The following is an 18055-nucleotide window of genomic DNA, read 5'->3' as shown; positions in this document are numbered from 1 at the left end:
GTATCACTCTACAATTACTGTTCTCAACGAGCAGCAGGTGCTGCCATGAGCCCCTCCCCCATCCAAAAAAAAAGCCTACTGAGTTTTGTGGCGTAGTAATAGTTGTAGTTTACGACTGTTGGCTTACAATTTACTTTTTCCCTGTTCATGTGATATGTGGACAACATAACAAATGGATGGAGGGGGGTAAATCTGATGAAATAAATTCAACTCTCTTTCAAAATATCAGGTATTTCATGGAATTTACATAATCCAATATGACCACTGCAATATGACGTCATAATATGCAAATTAGATGGAAAAATGTACTCCCTAGATAAACGTTAAGTCATTCTGAATATTTGTTTCATTTACACTTTGTCTCTATCTCAAACCATTCTCAAGCCAGAGCCTTCTGAAATTTAGGTGTCAAAACCTAGTATTTTTAAAAATAAAACCTGGTGCCTAAAGGGTTAAGGACAGCTTATTTGCTTTTCACAAGTACACAAGGCTCAGCCAAACAGCAGAGCCCACCAAAAACAGGTTCAACTCATTTGTGTTCCTCTCCACGGAAATCTTTAGTAAAAGGCGAAAGACTTGTGAGTTACGAAGAGAAACCAGAGTAAGTACAGCTCTCTGGTCGAGAGCAGCCCAAAACCCTAGTCGTCCCAGTCCAAACCCTCGCGGTAAGCCTCACTTGGTGTGCCGCTTTCCAAATCCAAGGCCACACCCATTCCCACATTGCCAATATTTTCTCTCTTCTGTTTTTCCTGCCAATCAATAGTGCAAATCTCGCAACACTTTTGTGAGACTTCGTGTTGCTGTTTATTCGCTGCTGCCTTTTTCACCCCAGTTGTCGTGACTTAGAGTATTATAACAATGTTTTGATACCAGGAGCCCAATGAGGTTTTACAAATCATTCAGTCAACGGAGCGGTTCTTGCCACAACTCCTGGCCATGAAGTCCGCCAGCCACTGCGATGCGTGTCTCTTTTGGTCCAGTATCAAACTGAACGACAGGCGTTGTTACTTGGTTTTCCACAAGACAGAAGAAGGGTGCACCGTTCCCGGCCGCGCTGCAATACCGGGTCGATGCGTGGAGTGAATGGAGCAAGCCCCCTTTTCAACTCCCATTGGCAAAAATCCATTTAATATGTTGTCCCCTCCCAGGTGAAAAAGAATTCTATTAAAAATATACTTTAATAAAGTGTACTAAGTATATTTTCTAAATTTTGTACTATTTTCGTCAAATCCACGTATATTTAAGTGTATTCAATTATGTATTAACTTCAACTTAACATCTATTTGACTACACTTCAAGTGTAAATAGTATACTAAAATGGAACAACTTTTTTTAAACTTCAAGTGCAATAAAATACACTAATGAAAATCAAGATTCATGAGCAATTAAGCACACTTACAGTACAATTGCATTGTATTGCCATTCTTATTGAAATACACTTAAAAAGGCATTGCAGTGCAATTTATAGTTGTTTAAGTATATTTTGTGCATACTGCTATCATACTTATAATTACTATAAACTATGTTAATTTAGTATGCCTCTGTGATATTTCAAGTGATCTACAAATGCACTTCATAACTATATTTAGTGCTTTTAAAGTGTCCCACTATGACAATAATAATGTGTTTGAAGTGAAGTTCAATTACAACCTAAACATCATAAACATGTACTTTCAGTGTAATGTTATTATAGTGTAAGGTAGAAACAAATAGTTTGAAGTATATTTCATCTGTACTTTTATCCCCATTTTGTTATACTTAAGCATGAATGTTGCTATTACACTACAAGTGTATTATATTACAATTCAGTTCAAGTGCATTACATCAACAGATTATAAATTGCATTTCAGAAAAGGATCTTTATTATTGACACAAAAGTAAAACACAAAAGCAGATATTGGCAAAAGCAGGAACCTTGAACAGTTAAGGCAGCGTCAAGAGAAAAAAAGCGATATGCGCCGTGCTCGGACATACGCCGCTGTGGACAATGTCTCGCAAGCGGTTTCAGGAAAGTGGCGCCAGTGTTTGTGTGTGTGCGCGCGCGCGCATGTTTGTGTCGGCCCACCCCCGCGAAGCTCCGACCTGCAGAGGAGCAGAAGAAAGTAGCTGCACCTTCACAAAAATGAAGACTGAAAAACAGAACTTTTATGGTAAAAATATTTACTCGCCATGTGGCAGATAGCCACCTAGATATAGATAGATATAATTTATGTTATTATTTAAATGTAATATTTAGTTTTTAATAAATAATTGTTAACAGCAGTACAGAGTCTGCAGTCTATCGCACAAACACTCGAGGAATAATGCAAACATTTGACGGTCAGTACCAATTGCCTGGGGGAACATACGTGCCACAAACGGCAATTCCACAACTGTACAACAGTGTGAAAGACGACATACACTCTCAGAAATAAAGGTACAGTGAGGGTACAATTAAGTACTTTAAGGTACAAATTTCACAAATGTGCCAGCAAAGGTACAAACATGTCTCCAGCTGAGTACCAAAAAGTACCTTTCCAAAGAAAAGGGTACACAATGAAATATGCATGCTGAAAGGTACATATAGGTACCCTTTGAAAAGGTACATTGTCATAAATAAAGTAATAGCGAAGGTACAATCTAGTTCCTTAAGGTACAACATTCACAAATGTACCATTAAATTTTTTTTTAAGGTAAACATCACAAATACCATAAAGTCCCATTGGGATACTAAGAAGTACCTTTCGGGTACACATCTTGTAGGGTACAAAAAAGTACCTTATTCAAGTCAAAGGGTACACTTCCTGTGGGGTACTAAGAAGTACCGTTCAAGTGACAGGGTACACAATCCTCTGGGGTAGCAGCTACTTATACATGCCTTTGCTAAGACTAAATACTAAATCCAATGTATATAGGTTAGATTGGATTTAGATAGAGCCTATGTCATAATTTGTAAACAAGTCTGCCGAATCGAAACCATAGAATATATGATCGAAACAGGTATATCTCTCTCCCCTGTCTCTGCCTGCTGCGCTGTGTGTGTGTGTGTGTGTGTTTGTGTGTGTGTGTGTGTGTGATGATCGGCCAGCTTGTGAAGTTTAATATAACTCCGAAAAGACAGTTAACCACATGTTCCCGTTGATCTTATGATGGACATGTGTTGTGATATTTAAACAAACGAACCGTCAACGGCGAAATAAAAGCCTCTTATTTACGAGAGCGGTCTGAGAGACCTCCAGCCTACAGCGGGGTCTCTGAGCGGGACTGGCTGAGCGACAAGCTTGCGGCTCCGGCATGCGCCTGCCGGCTGTCCCCTCACTTCATGGAGCTTCTCAACTCCGAAAACTTTGAAGCAAATTGTCAATTTGGCATCAATTTTCACAAGACTGCCTATATTCGAAATCTAAACGGTTCATTTCTCGCCTAAAACGTTCTCAGAAGTGAATTTAGTTATGATTAAGATTGCGAAAAGTGTTAAAATTGTCCCGTTGTTGGTCTGTCTAATATTATGACTGGCTGTTTTTTCGCGCCGGTATTCGCGTTCTAGGTCAGTGGCCACACCTCTTTCTTTCATTCGGATTGGCGGCAGTCGCTGGAGCCTGCAGGACGCTTGGCAGCTCAACAATGTCCCTGCCAACTTTATCCTCCGATGAGCTGATCCAAACGTTGATAGAAGGTGGTTTAACTATGACAGATGGAGAAGCGCAGAAATTCAGAGGTGAGTAATACTGTCGTTAGCTAACGTACATTTGAAAGTGACACTTGCAGCCGCTGATTAAAGTTGGCTGATCAGCATTTGCTAACGTAACGTTAGCTAGCGCTAACGCTAACGTTAACCATAGCGCTAATTACGCTAACGTTAGCTACAGTTACATCAAGCTAACATTATATCGGGACTTATTTGTAAGTTACCACTAATGTTCGTTACATGTAGCTAGTTGTAAAGATTGTAAAGAAGAAAGCATAACGTTAGCTGCTGATCTTAGCTAACGTTTGCCAGTCAATTCAGTTGGCAAGCTAGCTAGCTTATAGTTGGCTACAGCTATCGTTAGCTAGCTCGTGTCCCTCGTACAGCCAACGTACTCAACTGAAAAGTTGAGTTAAAGTTAAGTTGATGTCCAAATAGTGCTGCAGCTATGTAGATAATAAAATATGTAAGCGTTTAGTGTACGGTATTGTATATTTATAAGTTGAAAATGTTGGATGATGTTTGATTCCATTTGTGCACGTGGAGCTGTGTAACACAGTTTAACATGGCGTCTGTGTTGTGTGGAATTCCCGGGTCTTCTCTACGGCAGTGTTTCTCAAACTTTTTTTCAATATTGTACCCCCTTTGGATTTTTTTTAAGTCAAGTACCCCCTGACCAGGGCAAAACATTTTTTTATATAAAAGAGGAAGAATACTGCCCCGATATTTACCAAACAGCCTTTTTTAAACAAAAACATTTAAATGCTACATTTCAAATGTAGAGTCATCACTTAATTCATTCATTATTATAGTATAATTATTGTAGGAATAATGCATGACATTGTTAAATTAGCACTTTTGCAAATAAATTTACATACTCAAGTATCCCTAGGGGTACACGTACACTAATTTGAGAAACACTGCTCTACTGCGCTACGGTACAAATTAAATCTGTGGGAATTTCTGAAATGTGGACAATCATTTACTCTGTATATACCCATAATGCATGAGTAATGATCAAATTCAATGTGCTATTTATTCCATAGAAAATGAAGTTGATGGAGAGACGGTACACCTGGGCTTAACTGACTCAATGCTAGACCATCTATTCAAAGGCTCGTTTAAAAAGCAGGCCAAGTTCCTTCAAATAGTACGACAGATGCAGGAGCCTGGACACGGAGAGGCCTGTTCCACTCAAAGCAACACACAACCCAACACGGGTAGAGGCTGTCCCGTAACAGCTACTCACAGCACAGGTAGCCCTAGGTCTCCCACCTTCCTTCCACCTTGTTACCCTCTCATTCACCATGTCACTAGCCCGCCTCCCCCCCTCCACACACACACACACAGCACTTCAATGTTATTGATAGGTAATTTATTAAGGCAGTATCATTATTTATTCTTACAGATGAGATGTACACAGAGGAGATGCACACAATTACATTTCAAGTGCTAGATGTTGATGCTGCTACGAGGCAAGTACTGAGTTTTATTCAACTGTAACACTGAATAGGGCTGGGCGATATATAGATATAAAAAATATGTCGATATATTTTTAAATGAGATATGGAATAAGACCATATCGCATATATCTACTTGTGACATGTCATATTTGACTTTGACTGAAAATTTGCTCTCACTTTGCGGAAAAAATGTCGGGATATATATCTTATATTGATATTCAGCCAAAATATATCGGGATATGACTTTTGGTCCCTATCGCCCAGCCCTAACACTGCAACACCAACTCTCTTTTATTAAGCTCTCATACTTACCTGTTTAAAGAAATCCAAAAAAATCGTTGTACTTTACGGTGGCCGTGAGGGGTCACATGTGAGTGTGAACCCTCTCGGCTACCGTAGTACTTACTATAACGAATTAACGGACGTAAATTGTCTTATTTTTTTCTTGTAGAACTAGTTCTCAGTCTGTTGGGAGACTGCCCGATGTTTATGTCCTCACATCATTCCCTAAAGAGCTTCAAGCAAAGCTGGATGCCAAAGAAGAGGTCCAGAGAGTTCCACAATACAGGCACAAAATAATACGAGTATTGCATGAGACTGTTGCCATGTATACTATGTAAGTACTACTGGCTGAATTCTTTGTCCCATGTGTGTGTTGTGTGTCTTGTCTTTTGTCTCTTGCTCTTGTTGCTCATTCCATCTTTTGTTGGCACTGTTTCTGCTGGATGCTCTGACTTGTCCATTCACCAATCCAGATGCTATATCTGTCACTAATCGTCGTCTTAGGTCCACCTCTTATCATCGATAGATAAGCTATTGTTTATTCTCCTTCTCTCACTTGGCATAAGAAGATTTTTACCACAGCTAGCGAGCCATGATTTAAAGCTGCAAATTTTAAGGTCATAACATCATTTGTCAGTTTTTATGGGAAGTGGGGAGCTGCATACAAATCTCCTACCATAATGCATAGAGATATGCAGTACCTCCCTGTGACCACACCTTTAGATGTGCACTCACTTGGTGCTTCCAAGGTTCTGGCGCAGGTTAGACAGGTGTCCCTGTATTCTGCATTCCCATAGCTTGTAATTATGATTGGTGACAGGTTCAGTGTCGATTCTGCATTTACTTTTACTTGTTTCTGTTCTATGGTAGGTATCCCACTCACGCAGAATATGTCAAGGTAGCCCAGGCATTAATCCGGAAATACCCATTCCTGAAGGATGTTACGGGAAATGGCTATGTAAGTAGCTTTGCTTAATTTACTCCATGATAAATATTAAACCTTGTGAATGAGCCCCGATAGTCATTGTTGTCTTGCTAGCTTTGTTGTAGTCCTATCCTTCATCCTAATAGGCGTGTATTAAGTTTCAGGAGTGACAATGGAAACGTCAATATGCCAATCAACCGTTTTCCAGTTTATAGGAGTAATGTGACCACTCACCTGCAGCAGGTCACTGAATGAAAGCACAAATGTTTACCTCAAAGCTTCCTCCAGACCTCCAGCGATGGGGTGGGATGAGTTAATATCCAGTCAATTGTACAATTGATTAATCAGGTCTGGCCTGGTCACTTAATCCAATAGCATAGGACAGGAAATGGTAGATGCAGTTTTACTTTCAGGAAGTAGTGGAGCTGGTGAATATAGGCTACCGTATATGGACACACATTTGTACCTTGATTCCGTGACCTGCTGCAGGTGAGTGGTCGTATTGCACATATTAACTGTGAAACAGTCGTTTGGCGTTTGGACGCTTCCATTGTAACTCCTAAGACCTAATACACATGTATAAGGATGAAGCATGGGACTAGCTTTGTTCATCCAAAGTGAGTGGTTTTGTTGAGTAATTTTGATTTTTTTTTTTTTTTTTGAAATTAGCATACCTGGCACATGTCGCTGAAACGCAAATTCAAGACCGAACGCGCTCCGCTTGTCCAAAATGATGAAGTGAAACTGATCAAAGAGAAGTTTGCCCATGGAAAGAAGTGCAAGCAACCTGACGCTGAGAGTCCAAACACCTGTCTGAGAACCAAGCCACGATCAGTGAGTTGGATTTAAACCATTTTTGTTGTTTGATTGTCAATCTCAATTTAAGGGAGGGGAAGGGGGGGAGTTGATTGTCACATGTGCACACACAAGCCGTGGTAAGGGTCTAACTGTAGGGTATCCTCACCTAATCTCTTGTCTCAGCTAAACATACCCCCCCTCCTCCTCCTCCCCTGTCTTTCTTTCACGCATCCTCTCCCCTCTCTTTCTCCCTCCCTCTCTTAGAATACAGAATAGTCTAATCTCAGTCTCTGTCCCACACTCCCCTGGCCTGATCCTTTTTTTTTATTTTTCTGTTCTGTTAACTATTTTTGTTAATAGGAACTTGATGTTCTTGGGGAAGATGCATCTTCAATTGCTGGTCATGTAAAGATTCTACAAACACAATACAGCAAGGCGCAGCCAGACACTGTGATTGTACGCGACCTAATGCAGAGAACCTTTGCATGGAGGCAAAATGAGATCGCAGAAGGAATGAGTGTTGAGGACACTATGAAGAAATATCCCTTCTTAAAGACACCCTCAGGGGTAAGTGTTAAAAGTTAGATGTACCCTAGAACAACATCGGGCTGAACAACTAGACTTTTATAAAAACATGTAAATAAGTCTGGCTTTCTAGACCATACCAGCAACATTTAAACAAACCGTGTTTACAAAATCTTCACTTCCTAAACTTGGCAGCATCACCCATAGGTTCATGAAGTGAGTCCGGCTCCACCCCCTTCAACTGTTTGTAGCTTTCGTAGACTCACTTCCTGAACCTTGGTGATGCTGCCAATTTTAGGAAGTGAATATGTTGTAAACATGGTTTGTTTAAACAGCTAGTATAGTCTAGAACTATACTCCAATTCACGTTGTCACAACTCTCCATAGCGTGTTAACCTCACGGTCAGGTGCTTAATTGTCTTTCTTTGTCTTTCTGCAGCTGTTGGAGGAGGTGGGTCGTATCCACTCCACAGCGAGCATTAGCTTCACTGATGGCTTTAACCAGATTGTTCCCAAAGTGCTTGCACTGGCTCAAGGAAAATCTCCACTAGCCAAACAGTACTTGGAGGCCAGAGAAGAAGTGCTCACCGAGGATCTACCAGGTACTTACAAAAAGCTTATGAGTATACTCCCACAAATCGGTAGACAATTCAAACTGCATTTTGAGATGATAATCAGATTTTGATTGTGTGTGTGTTTGTGTGTATATGTATAAGCTACCAGATGCCTAAACTTTCCTTCAGGATGAATAAAGTATCTATCGATTTTTCTTGATTCTCTTCTAGGAATGGACTTCAGAGCGGCGCTCATCCTCCTGCCAATCATTTTTAAAGAGAGTGTGGATCATCACATTATGATGGGAGAGGTATGCATCTCTAGCACACTAGTGTTTGGATTTTTTTTGGGGGGGGGCTGTCCATCGACTATCTCTCTCTTCTTTGACCAAACGTGTGTTTGCTTCCCTGTCTGCTTTGTTGTTTTCTTCAGGGTGAACCCAACACACCATACCCAATTGTCCAGGTGGCTCAAGAAGACTGGAAGTCCACATTTGGGGGACGAAGCTCCTGTTCCCTGAAGGTAGACGGGGTCGAGGTGTGTGAAGGCATGAAGGTAGAGGAAGCAACGATCTCATCGTTTTATTCATATTTTGTTTTCAATCTTGAATACCAACCCAAAAACAAGAACACTCTGACCTTCCTCCAGCGATGTATTGCGAAAATTAATGTGAAGGGAGACCGGCCTCTGCCGACGACTGTAACCAGAGTGATGAACCTCATCTTCTAAATGCCTCGTTTACACTCTTGTGTACACCAGTGCCCTAAGTGCCAAAGAAAAACTTTCACTCTCATGAAGTTGGTCCAACATGTGGGACTAACTCATGCCCATGAGGCAGGCTTCTCGATCACATGTGGACTCAATGACTGCCAATCCACTTTTTCCAGTTACCCATCTTTCAGATATCACATTTATAGAAAACATAGAGCTTGCATTTTACCTACTGGTGATCCTGCTAGTGAGGAACCTGCTAGTGAAAACCCTGTTTCTGAAGGTGAACATGAGCGTGCTATGTGTGATAATGATGCAGATGTCCAAACCCCCCCTTGTATGGATACACTTTTATATAACTTTAAAAGTAATCTTTGTAGCTTCATCCTAAAATGCAGGGAAAAAAACAATTTACCAGAATCTGTTCAGCAAGAAATACTTAGTGATGTAAACTTTCTATTTTGTTTTTTTAAGGAGAATTACGATGAATTTTTATCTTATCATCTTAAAGAAAATGGTTTTGATGTCAAAGGATGTCCTGAACTTCAGCAGGTTTTACAGTCCAATGATTTTTTTGAGGAAGCATCAAAAGAGTTCTCTTCTCAGTTCAAATTGAAAGAATACTGTAAGTCGAGGTTAGACTTGACTGAACCAGTTCAATACACTTTAAGAGGGTCTACAGGACATAAAATAGGTAGCTTCTCCTATGTTCCCATTTCTGATGTTTTAAAAAAATATTGTTCCCATGAGGATGTATGGGATGACATAGTCTCTGTAAATATTGAAGATGAACAGGTCTTAACTGACTTTTGTGATGGATTGTACTATAAAGAGCATCCTTTCTTTAGAGAATATCCAAATGCATTACGACTGCATTTTTATGAGGATGAATTTGAGGTAGTAAATCCTTTGGGTTCAAAGAAAACAAAACACAAACTGTGCGCCTTCTACTACAGTGTAGGTAATGTACATGGAAGGTACAGGTCTCAAGTGAAGCATATTCATTTAGCATTACTGGTGCGCTATTCCTATTTAAAGGAGTGTGGCTTAGAAGTTATCCTAAAGCCACTGCTAGATGATCTTAAAGTGCTCTCAACAGATGGGCTCACCCTCACTGTTGGTGGGGTTGAGCAGAATGTCCATGCAGCCCTAGCTACCATTTCAGGGGATAACCTTTCAGCTCACATGATTGGAGGATTCAGTATGTCATTTAACTCAGGAAGAGTTTGTAGACATTGTATGGGAACATATACAGATATAAAAGAGACATTTCAGGAAGATAGTTATGTTTTAAGAACATCTGATGTTCACCGGTATCACCTGGAATGTATCCGGCAAAATCCTGACAGTAGCGCAACCTATGGGGTACAGTGTAGTTGTCCATTTAATGTGCTTCCTTATTTTGATGTTACTAAGTCCTTACCTCCAGACATAATGCATGACATGTTAGAGGGTGTCATACCTTTAGTTTTGAAACTTGTCCTGTGCCAAGCTCATAAAGAGAAACATATTAGCATACAAGAGGTAAACGAAGAGCTGCAGAGAATGACAATAGGTCAAAATGATAGAGCAAATAAGCCGGTACAGTTGTCTGAAAGACTACTACAAAAAGGAGGCATTGTGGGCTCGGCCTCTCAGAAATGGTGCCTTTTTAGACTTATTCCTTTTTTGATCGCACATCGTATTCCTCCCGAGTGTCAATATTGGCGTGTGTACCTTTTGTGCCGAGAAATTGTAGATATTGTTCTAGCTCCAACGGTGAGAAGAGAGAACCTTCCTCTTTTAGATGTACTTGTGCAAGAATTTTTGACAGAGTTGAAAGCTGTATTTGGAAATGTTATTACACCGAAGTGCCATTATTTAATTCATTATTCTAGATTAATGTCAATGTTTGGGCCTCTTCGTTCTCTCTGGTGCATGAGGTTTGAAGGCAAACACCAATATTTTAAGAATATTGCAAGTAATTGTCGTAATTTCATTAATATAGCTTCCACTCTGAGCAACCGTCACCAGTTAAAACAATGCTGGGAGTTTTCTTCAAATAGTTTCTTAGATGATTTTGAGAAGGTACCAAGAAGCAGTACTAGCACTCCATTTTGTTCTTTACCACTTACTCTCCAGTGTGCTCTAAAGCAATATTTCACTGATGTTTCTTTTAGTGACGATAAAGTTATTCAACGTGTTTCAGAAGTAACAGTTAACAATGTCAAATATGCCACACAAGATGTTTTTGTTTTGGATGTTTTGCATGGTGAGCGAATTCCTCTTTTTTTCCAAGTGAAATACATTTTTAACATGGACACTACATGGGTTCTTTGTGGAAAAGTGATATTTCCGAAGTATTTTAGCCAGCATTTTTATGCTTATTCAGTCAAATTTGACAAGGAATGGACTGTGATACAGCCTGGGGCAGAGCTAGACTTTAATGCCCTTGATATATATACAGTTGATGGTGTTATCTTTGTGGCAATGAAATACTGTGTAAGAGTAGTTAAAATGTTTTTGTCTTTTTCATGTCTTTGTGGCAATGAAATGCTGAGTAAGAATAGTAAAAATAACCCCTTCAGATTGTACAAATATTTTAGCGCTTGTGTGAATCGACTAATCTTTGATGTTTCCTTTCTCTTTAAGCATACAATGAGCATACAACTCAAGGTAGCTTTTAGTCAGTATAAAGCATGATAACAGTAAGTAATGCATTCATAAAGGGATTCTCCATTAAAGTTGTTTAAATGTGAAAAACTTTGTTCATTAAAGTTTATTGCAAATGAAGATTCTGGTGTGCGGTAGTTATTCACTTTCCAGTATTTGAATTTGTACAATTTAACTTTTAAATCATTGATTGTGGGAAAACAAAACATTGCTTTCTTTTGCTCTCATTCTTTTCTATTTAACAAGGACATTTTTGCCACTTTATAGGTACAATGGCATCGTCGCTGGGGTGGTACCCCTAACGAGAACAAATTGGTACCATCTAATGGGGTACCTTTTTGTACCAGTGGATTAAGGTACAAATGTATTGCTAAGGTACAAAATTGTCTCTCAAAAGGTACAGTTTAAAAGGGTACAATTCTGTACCTATGGTAAGGGTACTATTGCTGTACCTCGGGGGGTACCACCCCAGCGACGAGCCATTTGTACCTTTGAAGGAACATATTCAAGGGTACATATTTGTACCTAAAAGGCACAAACTGTAGGGGTACTTCTTTGTACCCATTAATATGGTACAAGTTTGTTCCCCTTGGGGGTACTGCCCCAGCGACGAGCATTTGTACCTTTTTTTTGACTTTTCTGTACCTTTATTTCTGAGAGTGTAGCCTACTAAAGGAGATCAAAGACATATTGTGGATATTTAAAATATCTTCCAGTTCTAGTGTTAAAAATTCCTTAGAAATAAAAGTTTATTGATCTTTGAAAAAGTGTACCTGCATTATTATGCCATTATCATTATATTAGATGAAAATGGTCTCAGGACGACAAGATTATGGTTTATCACAATAATTTCTGGGACAATTTATCGTCCAGCAAAACTTGTTATCGTGACAGGCCTACTCGCTTTATACTGGACCAATGTCGAAGATCGAGGAACATAGGGTCCAAGTTGAAAAACCCAAAGTTACCCTTTAAATTGTTCACTCTGTTTTCAAAGTAGTTTTTCAAATGACAAAAAATGTTAACCCTGTGTAAAAAAAAAAAAATTCCATCTGGTATAGCAGTACCAAAGATGCCTGTTGGTCTTTAATGAAGGAGTCTGTTTTCTAGAGAGAAAACTTTTGCTTGGTTTGTAAAAGGTTATTTCCATGCAGCTCCATGCAAATCCTGTCCAGTTAATTCAAACAAAAAAAAACTTGTCCAAAGAGTACAGCCATACCAACGATGCCAGTAGTATAAGGATGGCGGTTTCGCGCGTGCATGTGTGACGTCATCACACGCACGCGCAAACCTGCCATGCCAACTGATGATATGAGCGTGCGTGATGATGTCGCGGCCGCACGTCGTTACTCGCGATCGCCATCTAGTGGACGAATATGTTACATCTAGCGCACGTTATGCCGTAGGTATCGCGGTCGTACGCCTCCCTGCAACAAGGGTCTTGTGGCCTTGAGCTGAGGCGGCCTCTCACACCCGCTTCGAATGAGGTCACTCTGTCGTACTACCTGGGGGGTCTGCACACTTTTTAGCTTTTCTGCTAGCTAGCTAGCTTACTACCACGTTTTTCCACAAACAATACCAGTGAGTTGTTCTTTTTGGGGAAAAAAGAGGATCCTTTTTCAGCAGTGCACTGTTTAGCCTTTTGTTTCATGCTAGCTGTCTCTTTTTTAGATGCTTTTTCTAGCTAGTCTGGTAGCTAGATAGCTACCACGTTTTTCCTCATCAAAAAACCCTCTGGAGTTTCACTTTTAATTCTTCTTGGTGAAAGCAACGCGCGCTGTTTCGTTTTTTCAGCAATACCTACTAGTGGTAAGTAAATTTAAAAGCCCCTCTTGTGTTTAAGGATGTTCAAAGATATTTAATTCATTCAGTCATTCATGAATTAGCTAAAACTTTTGACCGTGTGTTCGTAATGCGGGCGTGGTTGTACCAGATGACGATAGTAAAAAACACGTGTTAGACCAGTGGTTAGCTTGTAAATGTGAGGTCTATTGTTGTGGGTGTTAAATCGTCATAAAGGGGGTGGTTTGTGGTGTTTAAAAAAACCCTTGTTTTCAAGGCTGACTGCTCACTTTTTACCTGCAGTTTTTAGCTAAGGTGCTAGCTAAAAATTTTCCCTCGTTTTCTCAGGCTTCCTCAACAAAGACCTCTGAAGAAAAGAGGATTTGTTTCTACAGAAATGGCTGCGTTTGGTGAGTACATTTTTAAAAAAGCTTATTGTAAGGTGTTTAATTCATTCAGTCATTTGTGACTTAAAAACGTTTTTTTTTGTTGTATAATGCAGTTTGCGTCATTAGGTGATTTTACAAAGAGCTGGGACAATGTGGCTGTGTTAGTTGATGAAACACTTATACCACAAGGTAAAAACCTATAAATATATTATACACTACAGCATTAATTGATTTAGTACTGTGTTTTCATTCATTTTTTGTTTTTAAAAAAGAGCTGTGTAGCCCGATCCTACAGACCCCAACACACCAGAACATAAAACAAAAGGTCCTTCTAATAAGGAATAAGAACGTTGGAAACAGGTATTTATGGGGCTATTTATCTCTTTCAGGCTGTAATATTTATTACTATTTAATTTATCACCGTGTTTCTAGTCCTCTAATATATATATATATATATTCTGTGTCTAGACAAACCGTTCCTGAACAAAGGATCCGTAAGGGTGATGGCTACTCGATAGCACATACGGCTGAAATCAACCATGATAAAAGGCCGTGTGCTTCTCTAAACCTCTCTGTGAAAGCTGCTACCCCTAAAATGTTCACCATCGTAAGCCTAAGAAGCAATTTATTGAGGTGAGTTGAAAAGAAAAACGGTAAAATGCTGTGTTGTATAAAAAAAAAAAAAAAATCTAATGCATCTAATCTAATGCTTATTACAGCCTGAGCCATACCAGAAAGGCTTCCCGCCCAAAAGACGCAACCATTCCTTTGTTCCGGTCTCATCTTACCCGGCCACTGTATCTTATGATCCTAACACAGTTGCAGAGGTGAGAAACCCTTTTGTATCTAACAGAATATATTTACATGTGTTATAAAAGCTTTTTAAATAAAATGTATATGTTGTTAAAAAGACCTTTCCTTTGTTTTAGCAACTAAAGGCTACGGAAGACTTAGTTTCATTGTATTTGACGCCTGAGGACGATTTCACACAGCCACCCCCGTGGAGCAGAAACGGATGTCTACACAAGCCTAAGAAGGGATCTAAGAAGAGATCTATTGAGGTGAATTGAAAAGAAAAACATGAAAATAGTGTTGTATTTAAAAAAAAAAAAAGAAAAAAGAGATTTTTTTCTAATCTAATGCTTATTTCATCCTGAGAAGCCATACACGGACGGTTTCCCACCCAAAAGACGCCGCCCTTCCTTTGTTCCAGACTCCTCTTACACGGCCTCTGTATCTTATGATCCTAACACAGCTGCAGAGGTGAGAAACCCTTTTGTATCTAACAGAATATATTTACATAGTGTTATAAAAGCTTTTTAAATAAAATGTATATATTGTTAAAAAGGCATTTCTTTTGTTTTAGCAAGTAACGACGACCGAAGACTTAGAGTCCTTGCATTTGTTGTCGTCTAAGTGTGATTTCACACATAGTACACCAAAGCCCTACCACCCCACGAGTGACTCCATTGAGAGGGGACAAAAGGATACCCCTTTACAAAAGACATCTGATGAGGTGTGTGTGTTGTGTGTGTGTGTTGTGTGTGTGTGTTTTGTGTGTGTGTGTGCGTGTGTGTGTGTGTGTGCGCGCGCGTGTCTTTATTTAACCAGAAAAATATGTTGTTATACCTCTAGACAATCCATGCCGTAGAAGCCGGAGAAGGGTCTGAAGACACAGGACTAACAGCGACAGCTCCTACACCCCCTCAACCAAATCGGCTAGCTACAGCAGAAGGGTCTGAAGACGCCGGAATAGCAGAGACACCGCTTACAGCCCATCAATCGAGTCAGGCATCTTTGCAGGTGTTCCCTGAATATAATGTAGGTGCATACCTCTTTAACTGTATCTATAGCACAGAGGAAGGATCCGACTATGTCAGCTGTATACCACACACCTCTGTCATAACGGTGTCAGATAAAAAGTGTAACAGGGGTAATACATCAGTAACCAATCCTGTAAATGTATTAGAGGTTAACGTTCCATTCCTTGATAAGCAAGCAGTACCTAATTATATTACTAACAACCAGTTTGAACACTGTGGGGCACTAGGAGGTCCTGAGCAGGTGACATTGCTTCAGGGTGAAGAGCTTTTTGAGTATTGTGTCAACACTACACCTCAACAACCTGCGTCAGATGGCAATTATAAACAAATACAATCAGAATTAGCCGAATTACGAAAACAAAACGATGCTCTTATGAATAAATTAGATGTCTTGCAAACAGCTAACACACAATTGACTGGTTTGGTCACAGACTTTGGAACAACGCTGGCCAGTCAGGTCAGAGCTAACACGCATTTGGTTGATTTGGTCACAGGTTTTGGCACCACTCTGGCCAATCAGATCAGCTCTCTCAATACGCTGATTGTACCTATGATAGTATGCCTTAAAAAGACTATGAATATGCACCACCCAGTAAAAAAAAACAGGCTATAGTTTGTGTAAAATATAAAAAAAAAAAATTAAAAAAAAAAATTTAAAATTTTTAAAAAAAAAAATGCCACCGCCACCCAAAAAAACAAAAAAATCTGAACCCTTAGGTGTGTGTGACGATAGTAGTGACGAGGAACTAGAATGGCCATGCGAGGACGATTACACAAGAGCAGTAAGCAATCCTCAGGATTTTGCACGTTTGTGTGCCAAAATATTCGAAGCCTGGGCCCAATCTATGCCTAGTGCTAGCGCTAGTGAAAGCAACAGTGAGAAAACGCAAGAATCAGATAGTCCGGCCCCTGAACAGTTGTCACATAATGGTCCTTCAGACGTATATTCCAACAATACACCGTCCAATACAGACGCTACACAATCATCAAATACAGACCCCCCAGGCATAGATCAGAGTAATAAGAGACCTGCATGTTTTCCGAGTGTTCAGCCGTCAAAACGATCCTGTACAGATGAGCAGACCGGTCCCCAACCGTCCACAAGCGCTTATAGTACCCCTCCATCACCCCCAGAAAATCCTCAGGGGGGTGTGCAGTGTGGTGCGGGGCGCGTTTCTAAGTTAACATCCGAAATAGCATCCAGACAGATAACCCTTTTAATGCTGGGGTGATTTTCGCCAAGATGTCGACCTGGCGAAATATTGATTTGACTGATATTGGTAGTGTTCCTGAAAGGGTGTATAGCACCTTAACAGATTTAATAGCGAGGGCTTTGGGCAATGTAACACAGGACAGCGTTTTAAATGTTGAGTTAAGGGGCCAGCCGTAGATGTCCCTATCCAAACAATGTTGAACTCAGGCGGTAGCTTAACACAGACACATTTCTGGAGCAAGTTGCGACGCGATGCAGAGTAACGATAATTCACTGACCGATGACTCTTTAAAATTAATAGTGACAATAGCGCGCAATATGTCGGGAGGGGTGTCGGAGACGTCGAAAACTAGGAAGCATTGGTTACGATCAAATATTGTCAGAAAAAGGTAATGCTTTGTATAACCCCAAGAATAACGCTGGTAACGAAAATCTCTGCTTTTCTATCTGCCTGGCACATTATGTAAATAGCAGATGGTCGCATGATGAGAAGATGAATTATGCCAAGCAGCTGCATAGTGATTTGGGTTTTGACTACACACATAAGGTTTCGTTCTCTGATGTTGACAGATTTCAGAAACATTTGAAAATGAAAATTGTGATATTCCATCATGTAGCCGGATGTAAAAAAACCCCACGATCTTCAAAAACGCGCACGACCAACCAGATGTGAAAACAGCATGGTTGTATTTGCATGACGAACATTATTATCTCATCGTAAATAAAACGGCTTTTTTTGGGGCGTCGTACGTTTGCGATGGGTGTTACAAGACCTACCAGAACCCTCTGGGGCACCTTTGTAGTTGGCTTTGTAATGTGTGTTACACTGCTTGTATACCTGACAAGACCATTAAATGCACAGACTGTGGACGCATATGCAAATCGCAACAGTGTTTTGAAAACCATAAAAAACCCGACGGGAAACACGGGCTTATACCCTGCAATAAAAACAAATATTGCGAGTCCTGTCACGCAACATATCGTGTGTCGAAAAATCCACACAGCTGTAAAAAACCTAAATGCCTACATTGTAGAGAGCCTTTAGGGGGCGCTACTCGCTCTTGCTATATACAACCCGTCGACGCAGAAAGTAGTGATAAGTATCTCTTTTTACGATTTCGAAACACGTTATCTATGTGGGCGCCATGAAGCTAATTTTGTATGCGTTATGGATATGGGACGGTCAAAAAACTGCTACGAAACAACAAACTGTGTCGCATCATTCATTAAGAACTACAGACAGGAGAAATACAGAGGCTATACTTTTATA

At 40.0% G+C, this 18055-nt stretch overlaps 2 protein-coding genes, 1 long non-coding RNA gene, 1 other non-coding gene and 1 pseudogene across 4 annotated transcripts; 3 read left to right on the top strand and 2 right to left on the bottom strand.

Moving 5' to 3' along the window:
• Positions 1–489: 489 nt before the first annotated feature.
• Positions 490–605, bottom strand: LOC120553840. The gene has a single exon (XR_005638238.1). It is a non-coding gene; the product is annotated as a U5 spliceosomal RNA (small nuclear RNA).
• A 424-nt stretch (positions 606–1029) lies between these two features.
• LOC120553835 lies at positions 1030–1189 on the bottom strand (annotated as a pseudogene).
• A 2245-nt stretch (positions 1190–3434) lies between these two features.
• LOC120553775 lies at positions 3435–13107 on the top strand. The gene is made up of 11 exons (XM_039792476.1): positions 3435–3697; positions 4714–4923; positions 5076–5142; positions 5582–5746; positions 6283–6370; positions 7007–7171; positions 7496–7702; positions 8100–8262; positions 8446–8525; positions 8648–8770; positions 12985–13107. Exons 1-11 carry the CDS (start codon positions 3604–3606, stop codon positions 13105–13107), a joined length of 1485 nt encoding a protein of 494 aa, XP_039648410.1. The 5' UTR covers positions 3435–3603.
• Positions 13108–13891: 784 nt separating this feature from the next.
• LOC120553141 lies at positions 13892–14063 on the top strand. Its single transcript, XR_005638113.1, has 2 exons — positions 13892–13938; positions 14022–14063. It is a non-coding gene; the product is annotated as an uncharacterized LOC120553141 (long non-coding RNA).
• A 281-nt stretch (positions 14064–14344) lies between these two features.
• Positions 14345–16193, top strand: LOC120553769. Its single transcript, XM_039792464.1, has 6 exons — positions 14345–14356; positions 14469–14576; positions 14679–14810; positions 14911–15012; positions 15116–15265; positions 15385–16193. Exons 1-6 carry the CDS (start codon positions 14345–14347, stop codon positions 16183–16185), a joined length of 1305 nt encoding a protein of 434 aa, XP_039648398.1. The 3' UTR covers positions 16186–16193.
• Positions 16194–18055: the final 1862 nt, after the last annotated feature.

This window comes from Perca fluviatilis, chromosome 23 (assembly GCF_010015445.1).
Source record: "Perca fluviatilis chromosome 23, GENO_Pfluv_1.0, whole genome shotgun sequence".
NCBI classification, from domain to species: Eukaryota; Metazoa; Chordata; class Actinopteri; order Perciformes; family Percidae; genus Perca; species Perca fluviatilis.
Note: the sequence above shows the minus strand (reverse complement) of the source record. Positions and strands in the feature narration are given on the sequence as shown.